Source organism: Vipera ursinii (assembly GCF_947247035.1).
Source record: "Vipera ursinii genome assembly, chromosome: 3".
Lineage (NCBI taxonomy): Eukaryota > Metazoa > Chordata > Lepidosauria > Squamata > Viperidae > Vipera > Vipera ursinii.
In genome coordinates, this window is record NC_139516.1 from 53,599,498 (window position 1) to 53,615,879 (window position 16,382).

The 16,382-nt window shown below is 36.7% G+C and overlaps 2 protein-coding genes across 2 annotated transcripts; one reads left to right on the forward strand and one right to left on the reverse strand.

Annotated features, from left to right (window-relative positions):
* Positions 1-269: 269 nt before the first annotated feature.
* On the reverse strand, positions 270-11,470 carry LOC310638860 (uncharacterized protein; the record flags this gene model as incomplete). The annotated part of the gene is made up of 10 exons (XM_083360221.1): positions 270-574; positions 994-1,072; positions 1,761-1,931; positions 2,364-2,538; positions 3,091-3,191; positions 3,729-3,941; positions 4,285-4,422; positions 8,983-9,096; positions 9,711-9,791; positions 11,422-11,470. The coding sequence occupies 10 exons, from the start codon at positions 11,468-11,470 to the stop codon at positions 307-309; spliced, it is 1,389 nt and encodes a 462-aa protein (XP_083216347.1). The 3' UTR covers positions 270-306.
* A 198-nt stretch (positions 11,471-11,668) lies between these two features.
* SNAPC2 (small nuclear RNA activating complex polypeptide 2) lies at positions 11,669-16,192 on the forward strand. Its single transcript, XM_083361084.1, has 5 exons — positions 11,669-12,035; positions 13,634-13,747; positions 13,834-13,902; positions 14,161-14,431; positions 15,269-16,192. Exons 1-5 carry the CDS (start codon positions 11,853-11,855, stop codon positions 15,643-15,645), a joined length of 1,014 nt encoding a protein of 337 aa, XP_083217210.1. The 5' UTR covers positions 11,669-11,852; the 3' UTR covers positions 15,646-16,192.
* Positions 16,193-16,382: the final 190 nt, after the last annotated feature.

Here is a 16,382-nt window from a genome sequence, read left to right on the forward strand (position 1 = left end):
TAAACTGTGTGTTTCTTCTTGGATACTAGAAATGAACACTCAGCTCAAATTTTATCCAACCTGCTAAGCCTGTAATAAAGTTAGTGTAATAAGGTACAATGGGCTGTAGTTAATAAGGAATACATAATCTTTAACCTTCTTGATATGGAAATAAATTTGCAAAAAATACAGCAGAAGAGAACCACCGAAAATGAAAAGTCTGAATAGGGTAGTTAGTGGGGATTAATCTATCAGTAGAAACAATAGGACCAAGGCTGCTTCCTGGATAATAATTTATTGGGAATTATCATTCAAAGCAAGTTAAAGCTATGATGACAAAAGACTTCTGGCACCAGGATTTGCCAACCCAGGAAGAGCCTGTGGTTCTAGCTTGGAAAGAGGTGGAGACATGCCCCCTTCATTGTTGGGATGTTCAGAAGTAGAAAAAGGCAAGGGGAGAGAAAGAGGTTCTTCAGTGGCTACAAGGGCAGTGTCATTATCAGAAGCTGGAGTTTCTTCTTGTACTTTGGTCTGTCCATCAACTTTAGTAGAAGAATGGCGTTTCTGCCAGCGACGACGGAAGCAATAGCAACAGCTGAAAGAGATGGACAGAGAAGCACTTAACTAGAAACAAGTGAACCCTAAAAGACATCCACACCATTGTTTTGCCAAAACACATCTTCATAACATGGACTCAATTTCCTAGAAAGGAACAACATTCTCTTTCCTATGACTTGTGTTTTTCAATTCTCTAAGGACCCACTGTATGTAATCTTTTACAAAGCATAATGAGATATATGATATACTAAAAAAATTATGTAATTGCTAACTTAAAAGAAAGTTTTAGGTAATTATACCTAAATTACCTGATTAAGTCATTATGACTAGATCATAATCTATTCATAATCTATTCTTTAGACTGATTAATTTAACCTGATTACCCATCCATAAATCTGGCCTACCAAATTTTACAAGAATGAAATCAGATAGGAAATAAGAATAGTCAGAACTTACAGCACAATGAGACAGAGGCAACCAAGTGGAGGCACGGCAAAGGCCATCATCACTACAGAAAATCGACGTGAAGGAGGGACTATATGAAAACAGATTTAAGGGTTCCTCAGCATCTAAAGTCAAGTCTCCTGTACAATTATAGCATCTATCCCAATTAAGTATTATATATAAAAGGAAAACAGGAAACTAGGGTACATAAATATTGGGACCAAGCACTAAATCTATATGTGTTCTTGTATGTTCAGCTATTACTTTTCATTTCCACTTACTACTATATAAACCTTCCCAAACCTAGTGTTCTTCTCATGTGTTAAGACTACACATGTGTTAAGATCTGCAGCTAGGAGAGTAAACTAGATGTCTGTATTTATTTATAAACAGAATTGCAAAAAAAAAGTTAGAGTCTTGGAAACTGTATTTGTCAAGTACCTCCATAACCATCTCATATTCCACAGACTGATGGAATATCTCACCACTTCCTTCAATTTATGTCACTGAAAGAACAACACTGGGATGCCAAACAAGGCCCAATGTTAACTGCATTCATGCTTTTAGCATGGAGTTCTTAACGTTAGTAGGGCTATGGGGTTGCTTATAATTATGACTGAAACAAGAGGGGAAAAATGAATCCTTTTCCTGCTGTAGTCCTGAAAATCCTGAAAATTCTAAAGGTAGTGTTTGCATTTTTAAAAAATAATCAAAAACTGACTGTCCAATAATTACTGCCTAAAATGGGACTCTAAGGAAATATCCAGTCTAATACATACCTCTCATATTCATGCAGTCTGCAGATGTTCTGGCACCAGGATGTGAGGTAAGCCAACTGTGTTTGCATGAAATACAAAGGACCGTCCCATAGTGCAAGCTATAGCTCCCAACTGGACAGAGAACACAGCTGTCAGTGGCAGCCACACTGTATGTTCCAGGAGGGCACAAAGCTGTCCAGAAAAATGGCAGATAAAGAGTAAAGTGAAAAGAACAAATGTCATTTCTCCATTACCTTAAAATTTGGGGGAAGCAGAGAAGATGAATTTCAAATTTGACCACATAAGGGCGATCCCCATCAAAACTATCTTTTTAGAAAATCTGAGTTCTTCTAAACATTTTTTTCAAGTCTTGATTTGGAAGAATCATACTCAGTACAGGCTGATAAATAGATAAGCCCCTACATTTGGATAGAATCTGCATGGGTTCCAAGATACACCTGACAGAGCTACAGAAAACATTATATGAAAAAGACAAGACGAATGGATAGGAACAGAATGTGTAAAAGACTTCCCACAGCATTCAGGGAAACAACAGCTTATAAACCAAAGACAATGTCTGAAGACAGATGAGGCAGTAGCTTTTGGATCACCTGCTTCACTCACTACAGCAGTCGGGACAGCGTGCCTGTAGCGCCTGTGTCTGTCCATAACCATCCCAGCACTTTCCATCTTCTAAGAAATTGAAAAAGGTGTTGACAAAAGAAACATGGGAACCATTTGTTGTTTCCAGAGAAAAGTGTTTATTCTTATCCATAAATTCAGTCATGGCTTCCTTGGCCTGTAGAGCAATGGGTCAAGGAAAGAAAAGTTTAGGAGCCATAAAATGAAACGGATAATCACTTTTTCTATGAGGTGTGTGTGTGTGTGTGTGTGTGTGTGTAGTCGAAAAAAGTAAAAAAATAAGTGAACAGAAAATTCAGAAGGTCAGCAATTGCTAGTAATGTCATGCATATTTTATAAAAGTAAGTAGGCAAAACTTGGTTAATTATATACCAAATGTCTTGTGGATAAAAGCACACATCAAATTCTTAAACAGACTTGCTGTTTGATGTTTTTGATTCCTACCCCACAGTAAATAGCCCCACCACCATAGATCAATTAAGTATTAACTATTAATTTGTGGATTCAAAATGCATATTCACATATTCGGATTAGGTGTAACTGGAATGACAAGAGCACAATAAAAAAGAAATGCATCCTGTTGACCTTTGCCAGATGTGCTTGATCCAAGTACATGAAATCTCTTGTTGCATTTTAAAAGATAAGCTTCCTAGGATGCATTTGGTGAAAATGTAACTAGCTCCAAAACCTAGTGGGACAAATTACAAACCTCCTGTAGATTATTCTGGACTGCTGAGTGGTAACATTCTAATTCCATTGAATCAACCTGAGGGTAGCAGAATTTATCCCAGCCCTTTCCAAATGGAGTTACTGGAAAACAAAAATACATTACTGTTTTTGTGATCTGCTCTAACCACTAGATTCTCTTTTTTACCATTACACACAGAATCCAAACACTCTGAAATATTACAAAATAATATATTTTCATTACAATCTTTTCTGCACAATGTTCTATGCTCTTTGGAGAAGAAGTGCATTGTAAAATCAACTGACAGTATACTACTTGCATGCAGTTTGCATGCAGCATGAAAAATTACAGTGGCCAAACTTTAGACAGTTGTCTGTTTCATAATATATTTATATAATAGTCCTTGCCCCTCAAACAATAGCTTTTCCACTACTCCAAGAAAGCAACTCTTAACCCAAAATTTATTATGAGTAATAGACAGTGATTTCAGGGAAAGTTTACCTCTGAAAGTTTGAAAGCCAAACTTAAAGTAGAAAAATCTTCTTTTCTGCATGAATCTTTCCTATGCTAAACTTCACTTACTCCCCAAAGTACAACTGAAATCTATCTTCCTGATTTCATATGGGAGCCTCCAAACCATATCCCTTTTTGGCACTGACCTTTTAGCTCTACTTGGAGGTTGAACTCATCTAACGGCTTCTCCACAGTAGGAAAGCAAGTGGTGGTCCCAGAAAGGAGTTCACAATGTAGGTGGGACACCAATTGACTCAGCTGTGTGTGTAGACTCTTCACAAACTCATCTGTCAATGACTTATCACATGAGTTGCTCTGAAAAATCAGGAGGACCTGTAATTCTCCACGTATGTGATATCCTGAGGAAAGGAACAAATTTAAATTTAAATTCCACTACAAGGATAGTGAATCAAAATATTTTAGCATGCGCCACATCGTAGCAATCAGGAAGAAATGATCAGACTCTAAATTCTGGAAAGAATAATGAATTCTTAGAAAATTGAAAAGGTATGTTGGCATTTGGCTAGAGGATCCTGCCATGGGAAAACTGTTTTCTTCTCACTTATTTCTAAAGAACATTTTCTTCCACAATCTCTCCATATAATCAAATAAACCAAATCAAATGATGTTTTCTTATCAAGCATCCATAACACTAGTACCCTGTTGTTTATTTATCCTTCATAACAGCAGTGATATACTCACCCACCACCATATGAGAGAAAGTCACAGTGTGGAGCTGGTCTTCCTCTGTGAAAGAGATGGAACAGGTATAGCGTCCACTCTCCTCAGCACGAAATTCATGCAAAATCAGGGAGGCACCAGAAAGGAGAGTTAGGTTTTCTGGAAAGCAGACAGCAAAGTCCTATCATTTGAGAATGGCAATTTCATCTTAGTCAATCAGCCAAAACACCTGCACTGAACTAGAAATTTTATTTATTCATTTATTTAATATTTTTATTGATTTTTTACTATAACAATCTTTAGTGCTGAGTAAACAGTGGGTTGTCTGGGTTCATATATTTAAAAACAATCAATAATGATTGAATTCTATAATTCCATAATCAATATATTAATAGTATATTTCCTTGATCTTCTCTTCTTCCAGTAGTATTCTCCTTTGTCAACATTAAACAAATATAATTCTTAATATTTTCAATACATACAAGGTTGGATATAAATATTTTTCTTGTGTTTGTACAAATAACAATAACATCCATATATAACATCTTTTCTGGCTTATGTTTCAATTGTATTTGTAAAAGTCATCTTATTAAGTCGCTATATGTCCTGTTTTCAAGATTCTTATTTAAGCTTTTTCCCCTCAGTATTCAAATCATTATCAGTCATAATTTTCTCAAAATTGATTACCTTTAAATATCCAAACTTTTCATTCACATACACCATCCCAATATTTTTACATTTCATATATTATTAAAAATACTATACTACTTATCTTATAACATCCAAATATATAACATCTTTTCTGGTTGGCTTATGTTTCAATTGTACGTGTAAAAGTCATCTTATTAAGTCACTATATGTCCTGTTTTCAAGATTCTTATTTTTAATTCCATTTTTAATTCCATTTATATCCCGCCCTTCTCCGAAGACTCAGGGCAGCTTACAAGCTTAGCAGTAGCCTTCATTCTATGTATATGCCTGCTTATTATTATTTAAGCTTGATTTCCTGTCAGTATTCAAATGATTCTTATCAATCATAATTTTCTCAAATTTAATTACCTTTAAATGTCCAAACTTTTCAAATACATCATCCCAATATTTTTACATTTCATATATTATAAAAAATACTATACTACCTACCGGTATATATCTTATCCCTCTTATTGTAGAGCCCGTTTATATCCAAAATTATCTATTCTTTTAACTATATTCAAACAAGTGTTTAATCATATAGTACTCCATCTGATAAGTCAAATCAAATCTCTTGAATCTAACTCTAGCCTTTTGCCAAGTAGCTTTCCAAGTCAGCATGTTCCGCTTGCCAGGGGATTCCTGTATTTTTGTAAGTATTATTGGGAGTAAGAAAGACAAGTTGAGTAGGATGTATGCTTTTTGTCTCCCAGACCCTAATAATTCTCCTGGCAGCTTTATAATCCATTTTGTTAGATCTTCTTTCGTGTCCTTGAATTTGTTTTGAAATCCTGAAAGATAAAATATGTTTTCAATTTTCATTGTTGTGACAAAGTCTTATAGATTTTCTCCTGTTTGTGTTAAGTTGTGATTCTTTTCATTTATAGCTTCCGTATTTAAGTCACTTTCTTCTGGTTTGTGTTTTATTATCTGATTTGTTTGTTCATTCTTTATCATTGTTTTCTGAGAGTTTTTTAATTGTAAGTTTAGGTTGAAGATGTGCTCATTTATGTCATCAAAGTTGTTTTTAATCTCATTGTGGTTTGAAACCATTGTCACTTGAATCTGTCGCAGCATTGCATACATTTCCTCCTGGAAAGTATTTGCCTTATCTTGGAGTATTGCTCCTGCAGTTCTCTGATATGCCAGGCTAGGGCCTTCAGAAGAGAATATTAGGCGTGGTTTCCTATTCCTATGCAACATCCATTTTGTCTCCCTCCTCTAGCAGTTTTTAAAACAAATGTAGTTCACACTCTGTAGTAGATGGCCCTATTGTATTTTCTTTCCTCTGTTCCTAGCTGTTCTTTATTTGGCTAAAAATCACCAAGGTTCAAAGAAACAAGTTTTTTCTATTTCTGGGCATCTTGCCAATTTCTGAGAATGCAGCTGTAGTTATGCTCTAGTCTCCACTAAATGTCAGTATCTACTCATTTTCCAACTTTTAAGATAAACAATTATTTTCTTATAATTTCATCAATACTCTTTCAGATGTGAAATCTTAACAGTTTTCATAATTTTCAGTTTTGTCCAGACTGTAGTATTATTAACTTCATTTCAATATATTTCTGTCCCCCATAAACATTAATTCACCGCTTCCATCTATTGAAGGGTGGGGGTGTAATCCCCTCCCTTCTCACTTTCGAAGGATTTTTTGCTTCTTGGGGATAGGAGAGAGAAGATCGATATTCTCACCCAGTTCCAAGCAAACTGTACGCTGTTGTTCTGGTTAGTGCTTTTAGACTTCAGTGGCCAGTAGCTTGGGCAAGTCAGTGAGATGTATCTAGCCTTTCTCCTGTCAGGTTGGAGGGCTTCCCCTGGATTGACCACTGTCATTCCACGATAAGCAAGGGGCCCCTCCTTCTTTGTTGCCTCTCCGGGGTGACTTAGACCCATTTAGGGTCCCCTGGCAGAGTGAAACCAGCTGTGGAGTACGGAGCCCCGCAATCCCTCAGCCACGTCGCTATGATGCAAGACTGGAAGTCTCCATTCATAAAATAAATTTATATGGCCATCTAAATCACACACGGTGATTCCTGACAGCTTACAACATTAAAATTTCACAATGTAAGAAAGCTAATGGGGCAGCCCATTAGTACGTTGTTAGTATAACTACAGCACTACCATCAGCACTTCTTAAGATATGGATCCAGGAAATTGCCTTGACAAGCTGAATTTCTTTCTCTAGGCTGTAATTTCCATCTCCCTGCGTGTGCACATTCAGACACACATAACTATTAGCAAATCAAACATTAGACACTTGTGCTTTTGCCTAAGGAAGAAGTAAACTATGTGCCCTCCAAGTATTTAAAGTTATATATTTATATAAACAACACATTAACAACACATTGAAAGGAATATCATGAAAAGTAAAATACAACAACAAAAGATTTCAGAAATATTTGCAGTTGTACATTTGTAATCTTTTGGAGAGATACAACATTTCAAACATCTACATTCAGTATTTCTGCTCAGAAAAGAGGCACATAGAATGGTGAAGATAATCTATTGGGAATTACTTTGTTAATATAACTAAACATTTTAAACCAATTGTAAAAATAGCAAACTTTAAATAATTTTTCAAAATTCTTTCTTATGTTTACTTTTTCAGCCAATGTTATATTCCACACTTTTAAACTATACTGATGCAAAAAAAAGCATATGTGAGAACAAGTTATACAATACAAGCAATCAGCCTGGTGGTACCTGATACATCTATTATCAGAATAAGGGACAGACAAAACCATCATGCTCATCCAAAGAGAATAATTTCTAATGCATTACATTACAAGTATAATATTTGAACTTTGAATGCACCACAAATAAGGTTCACATTTAATACACAGCAATTGCAGGAATTCTTTCATAACTATTTCAGTAAATCTACTTCTCTGAATTTATCTTTGAATGCCTGTTTGTTTTCTTGTGGAAACCTGATAGTGAACTCATATTGGCAGTAAATTATTATGTTGCACATTTCACAGAAAATAAAACTAGAAAAAATGCTAAGGTTGTTGTGCAATATTTCCATCTCCTCAAAACTTTTGTTGAGATTGAGTAAGTGGGTATTATCCAGAAATAATATTGTGTTGGAAACAACTACAAACTAAAAAGACCATTTAATAATATATTTTAAGAGTGCATAATGTCTTCTATAATTTGTATTTATAGTCAATTCTTAAACTAGAATAGGAAAAAATTATGTTATAAGTTAATTTAGCAAGTTCAAATCTTTTAAAAGTCTTAAAAAGAACCTTCCAGATATTCTGAAGTCCAAAAGTCCTAACCAGCATGATCAATCATCAGACCAAAACATCTGAAGGACACCAACTTAGCTACTGCTGTTTTGTTGAGCTACATGCAAGGCACTGTCAGATCCAACAGCTTCAGCTTGGCGCCTTGCTGGCATTCTGCCATCAATCAGGGGAGGGGAGAACAAATGGGCAATAAAGCTGTATACCTTGATGATGGGAAATTGGGAGGGGGGATTGACAATTGAGAAACAGCAGTGTTTTGGAATCTGATTCGTGATGGTGCACTGACATCTTCAAGGCAGTTTACCCTGAGAGTGGAATTTTACCAGCTCAAACATCTGTGTTTCCCAAAACATCTTGGTGGTGCCAGATTGGCTACATACGGATGGATCATGGGGGGAGGGCTAAGGGGAACCAAGGGGTTAGTCCTTTATTGGTGCGTGGGAACTTTAGATTTCGCTTGACTCTACTGCAATCAGCATCTCTTAGTAAAAGTGCCTTTTCACTTCAAACAAATGGAGTCAAGAGTTTTACTTCCCTAGGCAATCAGACTGAGGCAGATCTGACAGGCATTTGGAATTTATTCCTACTATAAAATATTTATAAAATATTTGAATTCAGTTCTCCAAAAATCTACCTTATGGTTCTGAGGCAATCAAAAGAAGCATTGAAAGCCAGAACATATTCATAGATATCTCCACAAGAAAAAATGGTATTTCCTTCATCATAAGTTTGTTCTCTATAAAGAAATCTTCACCCCTGAGCAATAAAGTCTAACCTCTATTTTCCAGGCTCCAGCTGTAGGTAGAATTCATACCAATCACAACATCTGTTTTCTCAGGCTTGCATGGTACAGTGAATTCCTGGGCACCAATGTGGACAAAAATGAGTTCTGAAAGAAATAAAAGTGATGTAGAGTCCTTAGAGCAGAGGTGTCAAACTCAATTTCATTGAGGGCCGCATCAGCATTGCGGTTGCCCTCAGGGGGCCGGGTGGGTGTGGCCAGGGTGGGTGTGGCCTACTGGGTGGGTGTGGCTAGAGTGCGTATGGCCTACTGGGTGGGCGTGGCCAGCTCTACATGGTTCGCATCAAGGGTGCCTAAGGGGGCCTGGGCAGGAGTGGGACAGATCTGAGGGTCTCTGGCAGAAGGAGGGTCTCTGGGCCAGGGCCAAGGCAGTGGAGGCCGTTCCCTCACTGTTTCCAGGATGGCTTTGCGGGCCGCATGAAACCACTTCGCGGGCCGGATCTGGCCCCCGGGCCTTGTGTTTGACATGTCTGCCTTAAAGAGTAGGAAGGCAAAGTTTTTCTGCTGTATTAATGTACAGTTCTAAATAATACCTATATTTATGACTAGATCAGTTGGACAGAACATGATGCCATGACTAGAGATTTAAGACTTTAATATTCAGGAGTTACATATGTAGAAAAGCTAAATACCCCCATCTATTGCTAGAAATCTCAAAATATTTCTGGAAAAATGGAATTCATCTTTATTAATTTTTTTACCTGTCTCTTCCTCTTCAACAGGTGCCTGCCCTGAAGAAGTTTCATTATCAGATTTGTACAAATCAAGAAAGAGTGCACAGCCTGAAAAACAAAGTAAAACCTCAGCAAGCTGCTATGGCTGGACATTATTTTACATCCAAAGTACCATTATTTCAATGTTTACAAAACTGCCTTTTCCAGTATAATGGTGCGCTGAAACTCCTGAAAGTTAGCTCACACCTACCAACAATCTAGAGTAAGGTAAAAGTAAATCAGGGTATAATATCAGATCTTGGATCACAACCCGATTTTATAAGGATTTCTCACTCCCAGTTTAATAACAACCAATATAACATATTCGTTATAATTGGCCTTGTTCTAATACAGTGAGCCTCAAATCAGGATTCACAGCTAGTTGAATTCACCACAGCTTCCTCATAATCAGTGAGGATCAGGTGGCCAAATCACAATTAGTGTACTTACTGTACTGCTTCCATCACTGCCTCCCTGCATTCACTTTCAATCTGTTTGGCAAAGTTACATCAGTGACTGAAAAGTGGCCCACTGAAACTAATAGCAATACTCTAAGTAGCAATGTACCAAAATTAAGAAAACTGAGAGTAATGAACAGATCTCAAATAGTTACTGTGAGTTCACATGTGTTATGCCAAGTATAACTGTGATCTCATGTAACCAATCTTTTATTTCCCCCCCCGCCCAAATGTCAATAAAAATATCTAAGGTGGGATTTCTTTGGATTATGAATCTATCAATCCCACATTAATATTCAGAATCACTTTATAAGAATTTTCTTGACTAGGAAGGTTGTGCTTATAATTTTCGCTATTATGGCATAGGGAACCTAAAGTAAATCAACAAATATTTAGTTTGGGTGATATTTTTGTACACAATTTAAGCGTCTTTTAAAACAGAAAGGATGGTAACACAACTATAATCATTATTTGCCAAGAAATATGAACTCCTGTGCTCTTAAAATTGAAAATGTACAGATAGATATTTGTATAACTGGGTAGCTCTCAAATTTCTAAATGTTTACTGACTGGATTACAAATATATAGTCCTTATAGAAAGTCTGTGTTATGTGTTAGAGCATTTGCTGAAATTATGGCTCATGAGTGAATATTTATTTTAATAAATGATTAGTACTTTCCTATTAGCTCTATCTCCTTTTTACTCTTCTGACCTCCCACCTCTCTCCTTTCAATTGCTCCTGCTTCAGTTGATGTGCTTTAAGCTTCTAAATTGAATCTTACATTATCTGTGATTTAGGATTTCACCCAAACTTAATTTTTCATGAAATAACACAGGCACATTTTGCCTGGGAGCCAAGTGGAGCATTGGTCTATTTCATCTGCTAATGGCCAAATTGTTTTTGAATGTTTACAATAAACAGAACTACGGTAAATTACTGATAAATACTGCTCATCGGTATGGAGGCACCACAATGGCGAAAGCTGCACCTTGTATCTTTTGCCTAGAGTTACCACATCTTTACTACACAATAGCCCTATATAGGTATAACTATAAAGGCTTTGTTCTGCCCAAGGCGTTCTACATCCCCCAGAATCCCAGCCTCCAAACTATGGGAACCCTTCTAGGGTCGGCCACCTCACTGCAGTCCATCTCCATACCAGGTCTTTGACAAAGAAAGAGGATTAAGACACCCAAAGCAACTCTAACCCCTCGACCTGGCATAGACATGTAGCCAGACTCGAGGACAATTTGCTCCGCGCCGGAGGGCCTTCCCGCTCTATCACCATGGTAACGAGAGGAAGAAAAGCATTCTACGCATCCTTCTCAGTTACCACTCAAAACCCTTCTGTGACTCCGCGGCCGTTTTCCCGGCCCCACCCCCTCCTTCGGAAGCATGGGCTACGTCACCTGCCCCCCTCCTCCTCCTCCTGGTCGCCGGTGGTAGCGTAAGGCGTCTACGTCATCAGAATGCGACTCTTGGGAAATCTTAGCTTGCTGAAGTATTGCTAATTGGTATACGAAATGCGACGGTGAGCCGCGTAGGCTGCGAACCTTTGTGGGCGGGAAGAGTGAAGGAAGGGGGCGGCGAAATTTATTTCGCGGGAAGGCGAAGAGGCTTTTTTCTGGCCTTTTCTTAGTTTGGGGCCTGGACTTTCGGGAGGGAGAGCTATGAAGCCACCATCAAGGCTGCGTTCGGCGCCCGCTCGCTACCGTCTGGATCCCGCAGTCCGGGTTTGGACGGATCGAGAAAAGCGACGTCTTCTCCAGGCTTTGAGAGCTCAAGCTCAGACTCCGGGCCCGCTGCGACCGGAACAGCTGAAGAAATACTTGCCTTCCAGAAATGAAGACGAGGTGAGTTTAGGCGCAGTCTGTGAGTTGGGATACCTTAAAAGGCTTCGATGGGGTCATACTAAAACGAAAGACGGGAATATCTGAAGAAATTTTATCACAGACTGTGATAAAATCACACACACACACAAAGAAGCAATCAACAGGTCATGCTGTACCTATTTCTTTGCCGTATTGTACCTGCTTCATACTATGTTCTATAAATACCTACTGTTACGGATTGAACTGCTTTCGGTTATCCTAGTCACTCTTTAATCTGGACATTTTTATTTTTCATTTTTAAAATGGCCCGTTTTGAGTTTCAACTGCCCAAATACGAGATTAATAATACCAATGATCTAGCCTGAAAATCATTGATATATATTTCTAATTGTGAAGTGTGTTTGGAAGTGACAGGCAAGTACCTTAGAATGATGCAGACAGGACATTTAAAGATGAAGTGGAAGAACCACAAGCGTTTAAAAACAAGGAAAGGACTAATTACAAATCCTTGTCTCTGTCATAAAGAATGTGGAATATACACTAAGATTCTATCTTGCAATGTATGTGTTCAGCTAAGTGTGTATATTGCTTTTGAATGATGAAACATAAGGGTTTTCCTCTTAAACTGAAATAGAAGCCTAAATGTCAAACAGCAATACTGTCTTATGGCTAAATGGCACAATATGAATAAGTTTTCCCACTTTTAAGAATTTGTCAGCAAGCCAAATTTAAATCAAAGCAGAAGTATGTTAATAGAAAAATATTTGACTTCTTATTTGTGTGTATTTATTACATTTCCATCCAGCCTTTCTATCAAAGAGTTCAAACAGCATACATGGAATCTCCCCATATTTTCATCCTCAAAATTATAATTCTGAGATATGACTTTGGACCAATTATTTCTCAGGTCCAAAATATCCATGAAATATATGAGTTTCATGAGATAAAAAAGGTAATTGAATACAGCCAACTTTTAATTAGTAAAGTTTTGTCTCTTAATAAGGAGTTCTAGTTTGCTTAACTAGCATAGCCTTAAATAGTTTGAGACTTATACTTAGCAATAGCACTTAGACTTACATACCGTTTCATAGTGCTTTACAGCCCTCTCTAAGCTGTTTACAGAGTCAGCATATTGCCCCCAACAATCTGGGTCCTCATTTTACCGACCTTGCAAGGGTAGAAAGCTGTTAACCTTGAGCTGGTCAGGATTGAACTCCTGGCAGTGGACAGCATTACCCTGCAATTCTGCATTCTAACTACTGCACCATCATGGCTCTTAAAATTCACTTTACACTTATTGTTTGTGGCTAAAAAAAATTTCATTAATGGGTGATTCTAGTTCTCCATTTTTGAAAATAGAAAGTTCAGATGTCCTAATTTGTTTATGCAATCAGCAGAATTTACAGATGGGGGCATTCATGCAGTGGGTTGGATATAACTATTCCTATAGCTGACAAAGCACAAAGCTGCAGAAAATAAAATGATTCTGCTCTGATTGTAATGTTGTTTCTCTTGCACCAGGAAGAAAACTGCAGTTTTTCTGAAAATAGTCATTTTCAGTGTTGTTTTAAAAGTAGAATACTGCCTTCTTCTAAGCATTCGTGTGTGATGTTTTTCAGATCTTAGTATTTGTAGACCAGCTGAAAGAACGTGTGGCAAGGGAAGCAGTCAAGGCACGGTATCGATACCGCCAATGCAAACAGAAGGATGCCCCAGTTCCAGCACCTATAGAGGTCTGAAATTATTAAAAGTATGGTTTCAAAGATATAAGACGAGTAGGCCAAAAGATATTCATGTATTGTATCATACTCTATTCCAGGTATGGATTCGTTTAGCTAAGAAGTTAACAGGTTGCCTTGAGGATGCAGTAACAGCTGCTTTTTCCCAGGTAACAGTGGTACCCCCTCTATAACATGATCATATTAAGATAAGTATTGCTATGAAAATAATAATTTGAGAGATCTTGTAAGTTTGGATATGCAAACGTTTTCTTGAAACAAGCAAGTCTATCATTGCTAATTACAATTATTCAATCCTTTGATTTTCATCTTTCTCAGCAAAGATGCAATAATCAAAAATACAGAGAATTTAGTTTTCTGGCGTTTTGAGTCATTGAAATTTTTTTTCTTCTGATTCTCTTAATTAGGTTTTAACAATTGCATCTGCGGAGCCACTCTCTTTGCTTCACTCTGTGCCACCAAAGCCTGTAGAAGGAAGTGCTGCTCAATGCGTGATCCCAATTGTTCCTAGCAAGAATATGAAATCCAATACAGAATCTGAGGAAGCAACTGTATCATCAGATGTAGAACAGTTGACCCCTGCAGAAAATGGTGAAATACATGTGGACTTTGAAAAGATATACAAGTATCTTTCAGTGATTTCACGTGGATCTAAAGCACCAGAGCTACCACCTGGTGGTAAGTTAGGATTTAGATCAAGATGAAAATATAACATGAGTTGTTCCTGCATGTGAAATTACATATGTTTACCTTTTTGTGGCAATAATTGTTTTATTTACTCTATATTTAAATTTTAGTTGCTCTTAGACCTGCTTTTTACTATCATGTTATTCTTTGTAATATTTTTTTTAAACTGCTCAGGTTTCTTATTGAGGGGAAGACTTAAATTGTATAAATGCTGCAGGGAGCGAAAAAGCCCTAGAACTGGAAATAATATATTGAATGTCTCCAAGGTTTTTAGTATGTTTGAAATATTTTAAAATAATTTCCCATCCAATATTCTAGGGCCAGCTCTGTGGGCCATCTACTTTTGCACTTTTAGGATGGTAAATGAAAGAAAGGCTTGCTTAAAATTCCAATTATTCCTCATGAGCTCAAAATAAAACATCCTTGTTTATTAGCAATGTTTGTGGAACAATGGTTGAGATTTTAGAGAGTAAGGAAAATTTTCAAATGCAAATTTCTCCATGTGAAAATACAAATGAGAAGTGAGCTAAGAGAATTTTCTACGTATATAATAGGGAAATTACAGCTGTTATTGTAATGACCAGTTTTTGTTTAGCTTTTCATACAAACAACATGTTAGAAATTATCATAAATCTCTAAGACTTGGTGATAATTAAAATTCAAATAAATTGATGAAGGAAAGAGTGAACAATGACAATTATTTTGCTAGACCTTTTCGGAAAGTATAAGAGAAAAAAACTTGTAAAAATGTCAATTAGAAAATAAAATACAACATGAATTAGCTCTCAGTCACTACTTATGTTTTGCTTCCTTTATTGCTTTTTGCAGAGTCGGCTGTTCTACTAGACTTGCTTTTGTCATTACCAGAAGAACTGAGTCATCTGGATTATAAGAAACTTAAGAGGCATATGTACAAATGCTATATTGATTTAAGTGCACACTATAAGAATGAAAAAAATAGAATGAAAGGAAAGTTCAGCCCGCTTGTAAACATTAATGAAGATCTTCCTGAAACATTTTATAATGTGCCATCAGCCAGAGATAGCTTTTCAAAAAAGCAAGAAGATACTATCTCTAGTACTTGTTCTACAAGTGGCACAACACCAACACCTTCCACAGATTGGAAGACGCTGGGTATTTGCCCATTGAATTCATTTTGGTTTCCTTTGGATATTCTAGCACACAAAAAAGAGATTTTGGATTGAAGATTCTATTTTATTACATGTCATAAATGTTGTGTCTTGGTATCAGTAAGAGTGGAAAAACTTGTCATATTTTGGCCAAGCATGTCCCTTAATTTTGTTCAGTATTTAACACTTGACTTACGAGTATGTCTACTTTGTATTTTTAAATTAATGATATATGTGAATGTTCAGAATTTTTCCTCCCAAAATCCTGAAGTTTGCTGTTTATTACTGGGAAATCATTCTCATCTTAAAGAGTTTGCGCTTACATAATGAGTGTCCATCTTTGTTCTAAGGATATGGATTATTCCAGATGTATCAAATGCAATCTTTAATTCAAGATCACTTTGACTAATAAATTTCTATGAGGCAAAACTCATGTTAAATTTCTTATTCTTATTTCATAAGAATAAGATAATTCCAAATTGAGTGAGAATTTAATCATTTAATCTGATGTTTGTAGTATGGTCAACCTACAGTAGGTGGATTGTTCTGCAGACCATAGATAGGGAACAATTACTGTACTGTAGCTTTGTAATACTTTCATTAAAATATAAAAGCAATATTTTTATTTATTTGTATTCCGCCTTATTTTTACAAATAATTCAAAGTGCCAAACACCTAATATACCTTCCTCCTCCTATTTTCCTCAAAACAACAACCCTGTAACGTGGGTTGGGCTGAGAGAGAATGATTGAGTGAAAATTAGCCATCTGGTTTTCATGGCCAAGGTGGGGCTAGAATTCATAATCTCCCAC

Excerpts from the sequence above, each read along its gene's own strand:
- SNAPC2 (XM_083361084.1), top strand. The coding sequence starts at position 11,853 with ATGAAGCCACCATCAAGGCTGCGTTCGGCGCCCGCTCGCTACCGTCTG. Across the intron at positions 13,748-13,833 it reads CAGTTCCAGCACCTATAGAG|GTATGGATTCGTTTAGCTAA; the intron begins GTCTGAAATTAT and ends ACTCTATTCCAG. Across the intron at positions 13,903-14,160 it reads TAACAGCTGCTTTTTCCCAG|GTTTTAACAATTGCATCTGC; the intron begins GTAACAGTGGTA and ends TCTCTTAATTAG.